The 16,839-nt window shown below is 38.7% G+C and overlaps 1 protein-coding gene across 1 annotated transcript in view; it reads left to right on the top strand.

Moving 5' to 3' along the window:
- The first annotated feature begins 467 nt into the window (after positions 1-467).
- Positions 468-16,839, top strand: part of pth1r (parathyroid hormone 1 receptor) — a 44,887-nt gene continuing 28,515 nt past the window's right edge. Inside the window, exon 1 of the mRNA XM_006792392.3 lies at positions 468-588. Coding sequence (XP_006792455.1) covers positions 520-588 — 69 coding nt within the window. The 5' untranslated portion in view covers positions 468-519. The remainder of the gene's footprint in view (positions 589-16,839) is intronic.

Genomic DNA, 16,839 nt, shown 5'->3' on the forward strand with positions numbered 1-16,839 from the left:
TGGTGATGGAATGATACGTTTCGGGCTTATTTTTGTACAACGCTGATCTAAGGCTTGGAAAAGAATACTGGAATAAGCCGCAAGGCGCACAGCTCCATACTGAAGTGTTTAAGTTAGTCTGAGGGGGAAATTTAAAAGACCTAAAAATACAGCGTCGGTTTCTTCCCTACAAAGAATCATTTGAACTTCCCACCGCAGAGCTAGGGCGACATAAATAGTTCTGACATGTGGATGTAATTTCAGAAGAGGAAAAAAGACAGATGCAGAGAAATAAAGAGAGCAGACTGAGCCGGAGCATATAGTAGATTATAGGAAATTAAATCGAGGGCAGAGCGAGGCGATTACAGAGTTATGATTTCACAAGCCATCATAAGCATCGAGAGGCCAGATGGAGTGAAAAAACACAACTCGTTCCACTTTGAAGAGAGTTAAGTAGATTAAATAATTTCATCCGAGCTCAATCAGCATCTGTCTGAGCCCTGCAAGGACTCTTGGAGGTAGAGTTGCCTCAGGTCAGGGATGGGATCCTCTCTGCTTCTCCGCAATCTGGACTTTCTACTCATCTCTCTACTCAGCGGTTTATGCCTGGTAAGTAATTTCAAAATGAAAATAAAAGTGCAATAAGCACATTTACCCTGCCTGATAGACAAGATGCTGCTTTAATGTTGGTAAAGTGTGCACAGATCACTGAGAGGTTGTCAGAGAGATATCTGCATGTGCTGTGTGCCAAGTAAAACTCAAGTACCTCCTTTAGGATGATTATTTTTTGCATCCCATATTGATGAAATCTGCAAAATTCACTCTGATTTCCGCAAAATTTGTTCATTGCTTCCTTTTGCAAATGGAAGCATGTGTTCAGTGTTAAGGAGTGAGTGCGTCCTCCAGAATAAGAGACAAAGTGGCTCTGTTGTCAAAAGCTTTTTACTCGCATCTGCTCAAAACCTTTAATTGTCTCTGCGCTGGAAGTCAAACTCTTGAAATTGTTGCTTTATAGGACCACATGGCTGTTTTGCCAGATTCAGTGGAAAAAAAAACAACACATTTAAGCTGAAATTTCAAGAGAGACGGTTGACTAATGACAGACATATTGTCAGTTCCCTAACAGGATTGAAGAGGTGGACATGGCAGCTAACAAAAAGCAGCTGTGATTAGTGATTACGCTCTTGTTCCATTAAGTGCTTCTTCCCACCCTAACAGTACAATTAGGGTTTGTGTAAGCACACAGTAACCTAGCTGCCCTAAAAGGCAGAGCATTGTGTTTTACTACAGCACGTTTCATGCTGTAAGCTCGGAAAAGCTCTGACCCGCATGAGCTGATGCAGCTCGTGCAGTCAAAATGGGGCTAGAAATTTTCATTCACATCTGCAGCAGCAGCGGCCGAACAACTCGCCCAACACGGTGATCAAGTATTGAGCTTTCAAACGTTGCCACAGTTGTATTTAGAATGTCTGCATACACAGGGACACACACACACAAACACACTGTGCAGGCAGAGCAGCACACGAAGTTGGTTCTGTGTGTTTTGGCTGAGACTGTTGTGCATTCAACAGGCAGTTCGCCCAGGTTCTGAGGTACAGTGCATTTTCCCAGTGATGTGGTCCATCACTGTACCGCAGGACCTCTAGGCTCATTGGTTTAGATGGCAGAGGAAAACAATTATAACATAGCTGTGTATTTATAGCTGATTCAACACTGAGTCGTTCAAAGGCTCTGTCTGTGAATGGTGTTTACCCGTTTTTAAGTTTGGTGTTTGCTTAGTGTTCCTCTCCACAAAAAAGTATTTATTTTTTTCCAGACTGTAACCAAACGGGATGTAGATGTTCACTGAATCTAAACTAAGAGCGGAAAAATCTGGGTCTGTGTTTGAAGAAAGAATATGAAGGAATATTTTAAAAATTGAGACATGCTGTTTTCAAAATACAGCGTTTTACAACTTTCCCAGAGGCTCTGCGAATCCTCGTATTGAAAATACAAATATCAAAATGCGTACTCGCTATTTTTATCTGAACGAAATTGGCTGATACAGGGACTGATAAGGAATATCTCAATTGTGTTTTACACCGCAGCAGGCAAGCTGTAGTGACAGCTGAGAGACAAAGCACTGCCTCATAGAGCCTTTGTTCAGTGTGACTGCCTGCCTCACTTACTCGGTTATTACATTTATTAAGAGGCAGCACTGCTTTCAGGAAAGCTTGGTGAGCGTTTAAGTTTTACCTCATGACTGTGTTTTCCTTCTGTGATGACTTGCATGTGTTCGGATCCTAACTGGAAGAACTCAAACTGTAACTGCATCTGCATGACATTGTCAAGGTTTATGTCAGCTCTGGACAGAATCTGACTGTGACGGCTGTCATGTTTAGTATTGCACAAGGCAGTTGTGACTAGTTTCACAAGGTGTGGAAAATATCAGTTGTTGACATTTTTAGCCAAAACTTTTTTCCTTTCGTTTCTTTTTCCCCCCTCTTTTTTGTGCAGAGAATCAGCAGTTTTCCTTGTGGCTAAAATTCTAGATTAAGTAGTTCAATCAATGTTGTGTTAAACCAGAGACTAACCGCCAATTTCCCTGAGGATATTTTTCAAAGTCATACCGAACTGAACTGACTGATGCAGAACTCTTAAATTCCCCACAGATGAACGACGTCCGTGTTTTCCTCACCAGAGAACAGCTCAATTGATATTCATAGACATGGTTGATCAATTTGAAATCAAGGGATCACGGTTGTGGTCGACAGCCAAATCCAAGAGGAGAGCAGAGCACACAGAAAATACATTTTCATAATAAAGTACCCTCTGTGTCATCAGTTAAAAGACTTTAAAGTTACTGATCCCCCCAAAAAGCAAACAATGAATACCCCCCCCCCCCCCCCCCCCCCCTTCCCAATAATCATTCAAAGTAGCTTTATCCATCTCTGTTGAATCATCCTCAATAGAGATTCATAACATAGATTAGAGTGGCGGATAATCTCATCCCAATCTGTCACTGGTAATTAGGGGCAGCAGATATCGCCTTACTGATTCAAATGAACTGCTGCTGCATCTGTGAAATAGGCTTTATTATTGAAATTCATTTCTGCATACCCGTTTGACTGATCTCAAATATGACTTATGATAATTTTCTCCCACTTGTCTGTGTTTGCGCGAATATATGTGTCTGAAGATGCATGAAATGAACCGTCCTCCTAAATTTATTCCAGAAATGTGCTTTTCACTTAGTCATTAAGAGAAAACTACTGAAACTACAGACTGTTTGATTGCTGCTTTTAATTCTACTTCATATGCAGCTTCACGCACAGAGTTAGCCTCCAAACTTTCTCCGATAAGAGCCATGCAGTGTGGTAATTCTATTTATTCACTATGTATTGTTAATTAATAATAAATGCTGATAAATTGTTGTCTTTGTTTTAAATTGGAATAGTTCAGTGAAAACTGAACAGTGCTTCATCCCTCAAGTAGCGTGAGTGCATTGGAGAAACGGTTAACACAATGGATGATGTAGCATCAGTTTTTGAAGTCACAAAGGGAAAATGAGCTACAATGACAAAAAAACAAAACCAAAACCAAAACACTATTTTGGGAATTGGCTGACTTCTGCAGCCAGTGTAAGGTGATCGTTCAAGAAACTTTGTTTCCTCTGATGTTGAAGTGTTAATGTATATAACGATAAAATATAATCCGGCACACATTTTCTTTTTAAATGTCTCTGCATTGTTTCTCCTTGTCGGTGTCCTACCAACGCCTCCTTGAATTTGTTTTCACATGTACATCATCTACCAAAAACAGTATAGCCTGTATAGCCAGTATGTCGCCTATCTGGCGCAAGATTTTCCTTCCATTTCATACATTGTACCATATTTCATTGACTATATTATATTATACTATATAGAGACAATGTTTTTTGCGTGTTTTCACCAACTGTTCATAGTTTGTGTCAGTTATTTCTTCACACTCAGCTTGTCTGCATCTGCACACTCACTGGCCACTTCATTAGTTACATCTTGCTTGTACTGTAACTGCCTTTTAATTTCACAGCTGCCTCAACAAGGTGCTGAAAACATTTGCTCCATATTGACATGACAGCATCACACAGGTGCTGCAGATTTGTATTTCCTCTCTGCTCTGCTGGATTGAAATCTGGTGACTGTGAAGGGCATGTGATTGCAGTGAACTCACTGTCATGTTCAAGAAACCAATTTGAGATCTGAGTGTTGTGATATGGTGCATTGGCCATCAGAAGATGGATACACTGTGGTCATAAAGGAATGGACATGTTCAGGAATGTTACTCAGGTAGGTTGTGGTGTGTAACCAATGCTTTAATGGTATTGTGTCAAGACAATATTGTCCAATATTGGAGAGGCCATGTGAACAGTAGTCACTAGTTTTCTGTTCCTAGCTGTGTGTGTGGTACCCGGTGTGGTCTTCTGCTGCTTTAGCCCAGATGCATCAAGTTTTGACATGCGCATTTAGAGATGCTCTTCTGTGAACCTTGGTTGTAATGAATGGTTCAGTTACTTTCTATCAGCTCAGGTTTTCCTCTGGTGTGAACGAGGCATTTTTATTGGGAGCGCTCGCTGGATATTTTCTCTTTCTCAGGCCATTCTCTGTAAACTTTAGAGATGGCTGTGCAGGAAAATCCCCCTGGATCAGCAGGTTCTGAAATACTCAGAGCAGCCTGTTAGCCATCAACAACCACGTTCATAGTGACTTTCTTCATCATTCTTTCGCTCACTTTGAATTTCAGCAGGTTACCTTGGCCATGTTTACATGTCTAAGTGCACTGAGTTGGTGCCGCGTCATTTATGAATATTTGCATTAATGGGCAATTGAACAGGTGTACCTAACAAAGAGGCCAGTGAGTGTATAAATATTTGTCTGCATGTGTGTTTCTCTGCTTATATTACCATCAGTGCACTGAGTGTTATAAAAATGCTGGCCTCACCGGCCACTATTTTATTTCATTTCCTCAGGGAGTTCAAACAGTTTGGATGCGGCTTTGATCTCGATGCCTTTTCTGTTTAGCCTCCATTAGGTCATAGAGGGACAACAAAGCCTGCCAGGGCCCATTTACACATGTCAGTGGACACCTCACTGACAAGTGTCCACCGCGTGCCAGACTGAAGCCATTTTATATGGAAAAACCACCTTCCTGTCATATATTTATATATATATCTTATACTTCATATATTGAATATTTCATGATGAAAGGCTCGCTTGTTTTTTTTTCTTGATGACAAATTTTCAAAGGCCTACTTCAGGGTTAAGATTTGGATTTAGAGTTCGAGCTGGAATGCGGTGTACATTAGAGCAAGGGGTGTGATTATATAGACACTTAGTTATTGAGGTAGCCCTGAGATCTAAAGGCACTGCAGCTCAAGAAAACAAATCCAAATTGAAAAGCACAAGAACATATCATAACTAATTTGCCAACACAGAGGCAGCACTTAGAAAATAAAAGGCTTCAATTACAGGAAACACAATGGAAGAGCAAAACATGTTGCAGTGATGTGATGAAAGATTGAAGATGTCGTCTTAATTTGCTTGCGTGTTATCTTTTTGCTTTTTTAAAATATTTTTTTCTTTGGCTTTTGTTCAAATTGCAGTACAACGAGCTTTCAGGGCCACTGTGCAGCATTCTTTTACTCTTTGGATTAGTAGCTAAGGAATACATCGTGTCAATAAGTGTCCTCACAAACATAGGCATGGAAATGTGTGTGTGTGTTTGATGCATGGCTGGACTTTCTGACCTTTACATTTCCCGAGATGGCGGGGAGAGGAAGTAGGAGGTGTGTCAGCAATGATTAAATAGTGAAGTGAGGTTTTAACATGAAAATTTACTCAGGTTTGTTACCCAGTTTCAGACTACACCTGAATCATGTGATACACGCTTTGTTATCTAACCTTACACACAATGAAGAAATGACTGCTGCTTACAACAAAGGGGTTTCTTTAAGTAATCCATTACAGCACTACCGTTATGCTCGAGTTCATCCGTTTTCACTGGGATTTGTGATAAAGTGCTTATTAATTAACCTGCTTAGCACTCAGAAAAATAACCGTAGGAAGTCACTGAGCCTTAACACAGTTTACATCTTACTTTTTCAGTTAGTTTAAACTCAGCAGCTTATGCTTAGTGGAGGGATTTGCTAATTGCTCCTAATCATGAGCGAATCAAAAACTACTGGACAGGCTAAAGGAGGACTGCCAAGCAAGCGATGTGGATCCATTAAAATCCATTTGAGGAAAACAAACAAACAAACAAACAAACAAAACACTAATTAATAATCTAGCACGTGAGTTCACATGAGTTTGTGATGCGCCACCATCTACCAGTCAAACACAGAATCTTTTATATTGGATCCACTTTAGCTTGTTCTCTTCATCACTGGAAGTGCAGCTTTGCAGAAAATAACTGCATTTAAAGGCGAGATAAGGAGCCATTTTAAATGGTCGTCACTGAAGTGAGCTCCTGGTGATCATTTAATGCACCTCTCTGAGTTACACCCAATTTCTAACCAGGCACTATGTGTGCTACATGAAATCTCTAAACATCAGTCACTGTGCCTTGTGTGCCCACACCTAACCGAGGTGCTGCACTGTGTGTGCTCTCAGTCTGCCTCTCTGCTTTTGCTTCACTTTCATACCTTTTACAAATTACTTGCTTCTGAAATTGCTACCTTTTGTCTGTGGCCACAGGGCAAAACAATATAATCTAGTTAGTGAAAAAGCCCTTTAATGTTTGTTCTAATTAGTGAGTTTAAATGCATTACTCCTCTCTTGGGCATTGGATCTTTGCTATAGAGCAACAAAGTGGGGGAAATAATGGATTTCTTGCTGTTGGAACCTGGTGTTAGTATGGAGCGAGTCACTGTGTGACCAAATCTTTTTTCATACATTGATTTTGAATTTAATATGCAGTGAGGTGAGCAACAGAGAGTGAGGGAAGGATCAGAATCATCAGTCTCATGAGAGCCACAGCAGGCCAGTTTTTGGTTTCAGCTTTTGGGGCATGTATTCTTACTTTATTTTCAATGTTTCACTGCTTTTTTACAGCCTTAAAATGTTTTGCGCACACTCAGCATCATGCTTCTTTGTTTCAAGATGGTGAAATCACAAGAACACAGTCTTTATGGCTTTCCCCCCCCTTTTCTTTATATAATGGGCTTTATCAGCTGTGTTGTGGATTTGGTGGTCAAGCTTTTCAGCTAGTTCTGCCCTTTCTGTTTCCCTCAGTTTGTCCATGCTAGAGATGACTGTGGCTCTTGACAGGAATGCACAAGTTAGAGGCCGATGTGTCCATTCTCCTCCTATCGTGCTAAAGGAGACAGCATGAGAGCAGCCTGTTTGGACAAGTGTTGGTTCTCTCAGTGTATTCACGTTATTGTAATGTTAAGAGGGATAAGAGAGTTATGCAACAAAATATTTATCACGACATACATTTGTAAATTTGCGATAACGATATAACTGACGATATAATTGACAGTAGACAAAATACTTTACAACTCCACAACTTTATTAGTGCAAAAAACCCCATCAATGTATTTTCACTTAAACAAGCAGCTGTTTTTTATGTGCATTAAAGTTATATGAAAACGTAACAGTGCAAATGCAAATTCCTTGCTGACAGCTTAACCAAAAGGCATTTCCAGTGGAAATCTTCAGCATAACCATGTATAATATCCACAAAACTTAAAAAAAGCTTATACACACACAATACGGTAATATTATGTTGAAGCACAGTACGTATCACTCCGCGAGGCTCCTGCCTACGACAGCCGTAATGCTCCGACAATCCATCAAGTGGTGTGGCTTCGTAGCTTAGCAAAGTCGTACTAAAACATTTGACAGATTTTCGAGGGCCGTGTACATAAAATCATTTCGAGGTCAGTAAACACAACCAGAATTCATACATAAGGCACACGGGATTATAAGGGGCACTGTCGATTTTCAGAAAAATCAAAGGATTGATTTTAAGTGTGCCATATTTTCCAAACAACACGGTAATAACGACGGCCCGCTAGCATGCTCTACCAAAAATAGTGCTTTGTTGTGTATCTGACAGACGAAAGCTAAACCAGTTTCACACCACTGAAGTTGCAGCATTTTTACAAACCAATTCTGGTTCATCCGTTTCATTCAACGATCCACTTTCGCTCTTCTCATTCTGCGTCGCTGCCATGTGCGTATGTAAACAAAGGCACTGCACATGCGCGTTTTACCCATATTCTATCGCGATATTTCATTTTCCTATCGTTGCCCAAAATTACACCGATATTACAGTGAACGGTATGATATAGCCCAGCCCTACTGCAGACTAAAACTCAGAGCTGTATGAGGTAGTGTAATCTAATATCTGAAGGGTTTTATGATATGATAAGAAGTTGCCAGAAGGAACATTGGACATCTGAAATGGTTTCATATAAACCCAACATTTCATAGTCCTGCTTAGAATTTAACATTTAATCCAAGTCTGGATGGAAGTCCAAGTCATTGCTTTAAAGCTCACACTTGAACTGTTTTAGCTTTACTGGACAAAGTGCAGCGATTTCCACCACTGACTTGATGACAGTGCAAGGTGAAAGCTTTTATACTTGTGTTGGAGGTGTAGTCATGGATGATGCTCTAACCACAGGAAGTATGGGGCTGAGTGGAGATGGCTCAGTGACACTGCAGTCTGATTAAGTGGAGTCGCTGAAAACACCAAAAATAACACATTTATACCTCAAACAACAGAGAGAATCGTGTAATTGTGCATGATGGACTGAAAAATCAACAGTAGCACATGAAGTTGAAGGACTTAAGAACGGGTACTCTAGTGCACAGAGGGTATTTATACCCACCTTGGATATAATTTCTCCATCCTAATAAGATTATGCGGTTGGCAGATCTGAGACATCCTGTTTTGTAATTTGGTTTTTACAGCACGTGTTGTAGATTTAAGCAGTATGGAGGTGTAACCTCAGTAAGCGCTCGTTGCTATATGCGCTTGCTGTCGTCAGTTTGCATGTTTGCCTGAACTTTCGTGGGATCAGCACGAGATTTACCTCACAGAGGCAACTTGTAGTGGGAAAAATAACCTTCACACACATACTCTCCTCACACTGAGAGTTTTACTCTCAGTAGCTGACACCACCTCCTGAGATAACTGCAAAATAATCTAATTCTTGTAACTTTCTCTCAGGAGTGCATTCATCTGTGTGGCGTATTGACCGATGCATTGCTCACTTTCAGAGGGCCTGTGAGTCAGACCCAGAACGCATGTGTTAATACGCGAGTCTTCAGTTTCACCAGCATGGTAAGGTAACACCATGGCAGTATTTGACTCAGGAAAGGGGTTGTTTTCTTGACTTACCATGACCTCTGCTTTTTTTTTCTTAACTTTTCCACTTGAAGAATGCCAGAATATGTGTAACTCAATGCCACTTTTACACCTCAATGAAAAAAGTTACACTTCTCACTGATATTTTTCCTGCTCTGTGGACTTTAGCACCCACAAAAATATGGTGTTGTAGTGAAAACATCACATTTTGTTTTATTTATTATTTTTTAAACTCCAGCTTCATTTGTTTAGCCATGGCAACTCGTAAAAATCTGCTTCTTTATACTCAGTGATGCTTCTCTTGATGCTTCTTCAAAAGCAACAGCATTGTGAGCAGCAGTTATGCAAAGATACTGACAAGAAACCAGCTGGTGATGTCAGTGATGCTTCACATTGCATTTAACCTCTATTTATTTCTTCCTGTGGAGTTTCAGCTGACTAACAGCATCATGCACTGTGGTGATGCTTATCAAAGAGAAGCTGAATCTTTGAAGTACTCGAATTCATTGCGATAGTCCTTTCTCTCGTGTTGGTTTCTGATAAGATTAAGTCCGTGCAAAATTAAAATGCAAACAATCTTGAGAATGACCAATATGAACATTGTTTTTATTTAAGCATTGGAACTAGAAATTGTTGGACCTAAGACCAACAGTGTATTATAATCTCAACATTGCTAGAAGTCAGGGACATGCTGATTGATTGTCAGCTCTGTGACGAGTTTGAGTCCTATGCAGTCTTTTTTCATCAGTTACCCGCTGTATCAATATTGTGGTGCAGACTTCCTTACGGGCAATATGCTTGGAATCCCAGAGCACCTCCGTTGAGTTGACATGTGAAAATTCTCAGCTATGCAGATGCCTTTGCCATTGACCGACAGTTCAGCTCAGCCCTACCCCCACTGTTAGCGAACGGATTGAATTTCAAATATACAGACTCTTCCAGTCTCATTCTGTCCTTTTAAATGCAACAACAAATTAGGTCGGTAGACAGTTCCAAGTCAATTCCTTAATTACTGTGGGCACAGAGGGTAGGATTTCACACGTGATTCAGTTGTTTGCGTAATTTGGAAGCGGTTCAACTTTCGGGTAGGAATACTCCCCTGGCACATGGCTTATGGCTAAGAGGAGGCTGGATTTCTTAAAAGGACCTTTATTAGTTTCATTGCAAAACTCAGGGGCTTATGGGTTTGTAAGTATGCAGTTCACAGCTCCAGATTTTCCAGCAATAAGTAAAAAATCCTTACACTGCAGTACAGGGGGAAATCTCAGCCAATTTAAATTCAGATAACAGTGTGGAGGTTTTTCTCTGTGTTAAATTGGTGGCATTTAAAGACAAGCCCCTCTCAATGCGGTTAAAAAGTTATAGTTTGAGTCATCACAGATCTCAAGTTTGAGTGCTTCGTATAAGATACTTGTTGGTCGTGGAGAGATTTAATGAATGTTTTCAGACTGACATTTACAAAAAGTACCGTTCATTGTGTAGTGAAGGTCAGACACATGATTAATTTCAAGTTTTGTCACAAATTATTTTGCATGAATTCTTCTTCCAGCATTATAGCTTATTGCTCGTTGGTTAAGGTTCACTGTGTCTCTCTTTGCTAGACTGTGATTAATGTGGCCCTATTAATGTAACGAATAGAAATAAAATATAGCAAAAATTAATTACATTTAAAAGATTTTTTTTTATAAGTTTTTTTTATTACAATTATTTGTTGTTTTATTTTGGTGGATTCAGTTACTATTAAATATTTAAAATTGCAAAGACACCAAAAATATTGAATTAGTGCACTGTATGAGTCCTACAGCGGGTGATGGTGCATAGCTGGCACTCAGTCATTGAACTGTCTGCATCCATATGTGGACTAACTTGAACGGATGCAATATTTAAAATGTAATCTTTAAACATGTAGCATGGTGTATGATCTCCATATACACTGATTATTATTCACAGCTTTATTGTTCCATATTCAAAGTGTATTTCTACAAAATGTCCTTGTGTGATGTAGCTGTATTCATGGCTGCAGAAATGCTATACTATACTTTAAACATGGTGCAATGAAGATTTAAAATACATCAAAAATAAATGAAGGTAATACATTTACCTTCTTTTCATAAAATCATTTCATTTCTATCTCATTTTAAAGAGATATGCACGTGTCCTCTCTCCTGGGAAATTGTGTTTCTTTGTAAAAAAAACCCCCAAAAAACAAACAAGCAATTATTTAAGTAAGAAACATATATTTCAACCAGCCATTTTTTAACAAAGAGAAAACAAAATAAACCAACAAGTGTGGCAGTATTGTTGTTGTCGAGGGTCAGGGTTAGTCTCAGTCTTGCATTCAATCATACATACTCCCATACAAGCATTTGGAGTGATAGCTGATAGTATTGAGCTGACCTGATGGGCGAGGAAGGCTGTTTATTATAGTGAGAAATAAATAATGTAGACATTAGGGTCTACATAATTTATTTAGCATGCTCTTACTCACTGTTTTAAGCTACATTAGCCATTACAAACACAACACACTGACTGAATAACCAATTTTTGACAAGAAAGAAGCATACCCATAATGAATAAGATTTGCCCGTTGTTATTGTCTGTCTTTTAGAGGAGTTCAATAGCAAATCAGACGAGTGCTTTTTAAAGATAAAAATGTAAGTTTTAAGGTTTCTGGGGGGGCAATTAAGCTTATCTGATCTGCAATGGAAAATATTGGTTTCAGTTTAGAGCATGTGACAGGGCACATGCTGGGATGAATTTGAAAGGGATCGATATCAGCTAAAGAGAAAAACTCTGAAAACAGTATTGATATGCAAAGGATCAGCTGTCCTTTAATTCATCACTGCACTGCAACAGTAGGTGGAATTAATTCAAAGATGTGAGCCTTTTCCCGTTGCACAACAATTCAAACTTAGCTTAAGGTTCGAAGGTTCAGAACTGGACTGAGTGGCTGTCTCCTTCAAAATAAAGTGGTCAAAAAATATATATATTTCTTTATGTGCAGCACAACTGTTGCTTTTATCTCTATGAACTTATTTTTACTTTCTATTGCTGTTTTCTGGTGAAGTACCAATTTGATATTTAGATTGATTATTGCTCCAATCCTGACTGAAAGAACAGTTTGTCAGTGACAAAATGCTACATGGGGTTGATCTCGTCAGAGTTCAGTTTCGTGCTTGCTTTGCAGCAATTAAACCAGCTTTTCTTTGTAAGCTTTTTTAAACATGTGTTCAAGTGAGTTTACACCAATGAAAACCTCGAAGAGTGTCTCTTTCTTGGCCACATGCTTTTACTTTTGTTATTGCCAATCTTCACTTGTGGCTTGTGTGTGACAGGATGACAGAAAAGTGCAGTAATGAGTCTCAGACTGGGCTGTAATGAGTCTAAGTCAAAAACTTTGGTTAAAAATGTTCATTTTTTTATGTATGTCCCGTGGACGTTGGCTATTCTAATAGTAAGCACAAATTCAGGGAATTGATATTCTTGGATCTGTTTATTTTTCACATATTCTTTTACAAAGTCAGTAAACTAGCGTTGAAGTCGAGCTTGGGGTCACCTTACTCATAACTGAATGATGAGTTTTGTCTTTGCAATATATATAAAACACATAACATTACAGTGAGAATAATATTACAGCAATCCTAAAAGGTTCATTCTGTTCATGTGGACGTAGCGTTTCCAGTTTCTCCCACTGAAAACGCTACGTCCAGATGAACAGAAACAACCATGCAGCAACTAAAAGGTATGTTATAGTTAGCTTTAGGATTCAAACTTAATTGTCATTACACATGTATGAATACAGGATAACAAAATACAGTAGATAATCAGGCTGCGGGTCGAACTCGAACCCGGGCCGGCTGCTCTCGGCCATGCGCCATATGGTTGGCTGCACGTCCAACTAAGCTAAATCTGCACCCATGTTTGTGAGTCTGCTATGGTTCACTTTGGTCCAAGTGATGTTATCAAACAGCGAGTCCTAGGTTATAAGGGGACATCCACATGCTACCAAATTTTCTGTGACCGTAACAACTCGTGTTTACATTAAAATTCAGCTATTAGATAAGTGCCATTCAGTCAGGCTTTAGTGAAGCAACACAAGACCTCCAGCTTCCCATGTTCACAACAGAGTATAATCACCACTTAAAGTAGGAACACATGCAGATGAACAGATAAGCCGACAAAGGACAGGAAGAGAGAGAAAACCTGCAGTCGCACACACACACGCTCAAGCACAAACACACCTAGAAAACATATAATTAGACAAATTAAACCATTACTTAACAAAAACTCAGCACCATGACAATCCTGACTTTTTTCTGTTTTGCCACAGGCCTTTTAATCACAGTTTCAAATAATGTTTAGTGAAACAGGAGCCTGGTTTGAAGGCCTCAGCACCAGTGGCCTTGTAAGAAAGTGTGAAAGGCTCATGCTGACAGGTCAGCTGCAGGCCTCTCAGCTGGAGTACAGCACAAACAGTGTAGCCTGTGTCTGCTTTAATTTTCCCTGCTAAATAAAGTGCATCTTATTCACGTGCATTAATGTTAGTGTTTAAAAAATACATTAAATCCTTAAATGTTTTACTAAAGAGATCCTCTGTATATGTTTATCGCCAATAAGTCCGTAATAAAATATATTTGCATTTCATTTAAAGGTTTTATAGAATCAGAAAACCCATTCAGGCATTTTCTAGTGAAGTTAAAATTTGAGAAATTAGATAAATGTTTTGATGTATTTAGAAAATTCAGGAGTATGAATTACGGCTTTATTGAAAATGCAGTTTGAATTTTATTCAGTCTTTCTTAATAGTTTGTGTTTTTGCTGTATAGGTATTTTTCCTGGAAGCCTTGTCGGCTTTTATTTCAACTCTTACAACTGTATATGCAACATAAGATTATTTTAATTATCATATTGCAGGTCATGAAAATTTACTGCTGTCAGATTTGATTATTATCATTGTAGAAATGCAGAAATATGAAAAAATGCACATTATGTAGTCTTGATCTAGAAATAATTCCACTGCTTTTAGTGTGGTTACATAATTACAGTCTGAATACGTATTTGATATTGATTGTTAGTTTATTAGCGTGGAGTATAATTCTTACTCCCTGTGCGGCTCTATTAAATTTGAGAGCATGGCTTTTCCTTTGCTTTTGATTTGAAATTATTTTGTAATAGATTGACTGCTCTGAAAAGCACTTCAATCAAGGTGACCATCTGCAAGAGGTTCACTCTAAGTGGCCCCCTTTGGCAAATCAGAAGAGTGCAATATTAACAGGCAAAGACAGACACCTTGGGTGATTAAGCTATGCCTAATTAGTTCACAATTTTGGAGCTTTTTATTGGGAAGGCAGTTATGATGAGGGGTCTTATACAAAAAGTGCCCTTGTCCTAGTTCTTAGCGGGCAGCGGGCAGCGGGCAGCGGGCAGCGGGCAGCGGGCCCCTTGGTGTCCCTTTGGTTAACAGTGGAAAGGGGCTGATTGAAGTGCTGTCCTCTGTATGTGTTGTCTTTTTGTATTCATCCCCTTCCTCACTAAAATTATAATAATTCAAAGTTATTCAAGGTAGACTGTGAAAATTCTAGCATGTCCATAAATTACTTTTTGTCTTATTAAAAGGATAAGCTGTCTTACCCTTTTCACCTAGACAAAGCTTCCTTGCCTCAATATATCTATATCTATCTATCTATATATATATCTTACAGCCCTATCTCTCTCTCTCTCTCTCTATCTATCTATCTATCTATCTATCTATCTATCTATCTACATATATATATATATATATATATATATATATATATATATATATATATATATATATGTAGATAGATAGATAGATAGATAGATAGATAGATACTCCTTTACCCAGCCCTAACTGACTGTGTTAAACAGACAGTATTACATTGTTTGGTGTTGACACATCGTCTGCATTACTTGCAGCATGCTTGCTGAGATTGCTCAGTAGTGCTTCACACTCATTTGGAATTGTAAAAGTTGGCTTTGTGATACTAATTGAAAAACTCCCTGTAGGCATAATATTGACAGCGAGATAGACAAGGCTCTCCGTATTATGTGAATTCACTGTTAATTATGGGATCAAGCAGCAAAACAAATATAGCAGTAGAAAAGATGCTGATATGAGTGAGTTGACTTGAATGAAAAACACTCACTGGACAGCTGGACAACTCATCTGAGTATTCTCACTGTCATTATTCATTGATGAAACGTTTTCATAAATGGCTGAATAAACTTACCTTTAGAAAGTTTTGAGATGTTTCAAAGTTTAACATGTGATTTTTATTCTTGCTACAGTATGTAGTTTTCTGGGGAATCTCATTTAAAAATGGATGAGTCTGTTCTGCTGTCCATTGTAATAAATATTGCATAATCCTACTTTCTGCAACCTCACATAGTTAGTTTTTACAATTACTCTAGGGCAAGGCTATTTGCAGGTATATGATTGGATTGACCCACAAACCTGACATCATTCATTACTGTTACAGATGACAAAAACGGAATAATAAATTTTGACTGATTGAAGCCTGTTTTCAGTCATGCATTTAATTCCTACTAATGTTTTACATCAGCTGATGTTATTTAAAGGGGTAATAGCTGTAATGCCAAGCTGTGACTGAGATGGTCTCATAATCCATTAATGCCGATCTGCACTGTAAAGCTACATATGTAAGGTCTGAAAAACACATCCAAAAAAAGCCTTTTATGGGTTTTAAATCTACTTTAAAATGTATATTTTAACCTATAATCCTCTTATTTTATGCATAAAGTTGTATTTATGGCAGTGCATTATTCTGCTATTGAAACCCAGTGACCTGTGAGCGTTGTTTTGTTTGTTTCATCAGTTGCTTTGTGACATCCGTTAAGACATTATGAAATGTCTACTGCATTTGACTGTTGCATAACCATTAGTAGTTTTTAAGCTTTTGATGAAAATTAAAATAGTGCATTTATATTGCTTTCCTAAAGCAACAGTCTGTAGTTGCTGTATTAAATCACTTATATAATGCAAGAATGATCCCTTTTTAATTTGTGAGAACAACAGTCACAGCTATCTGCCTTGTGTGCAGCCTCTCAGAGTACACACAATGTTTCCATCAAGGACAAAAGTGCTGTTCTTCAGGCTTACGACCAGAGCAGGGTATAATTAGGAACTAAATGCTGCTTTAAGTCAGAATGTGGTCTGCGAGCATTTCCAAAGGACAACCAGTCTTGTGGTTTGTGGTTTTTATCATCAAATGCAAATTGCACAGTTGAAGAGGAGTGGCACTGACTCATAGAGTTTATAATATCCAGGAACCTCATCCGCTAAAACATTCATGCGGCGCAATATGTCAAAAGTAACATATTCATGTTTTTTCCAGATAGTAGACAGCCCATTAAACACTAGATTCAGCGCAGTTATAATTTTCTAGAACCTTACTATTTTGTGAAGAAAAAACATGCAGGAAAGTCCAAAAGCCCTTGGGATCAAATTTTGAGCACATGCCAACAACAAGGAAGTGAATGTTA

The sequence above is a fragment of the Neolamprologus brichardi genome, chromosome 18 (assembly GCF_056152115.1).
Source record: "Neolamprologus brichardi isolate AB-2024 chromosome 18, ASM5615211v1, whole genome shotgun sequence".
In the NCBI taxonomy this organism is placed as follows: domain Eukaryota; kingdom Metazoa; phylum Chordata; class Actinopteri; order Cichliformes; family Cichlidae; genus Neolamprologus; species Neolamprologus brichardi.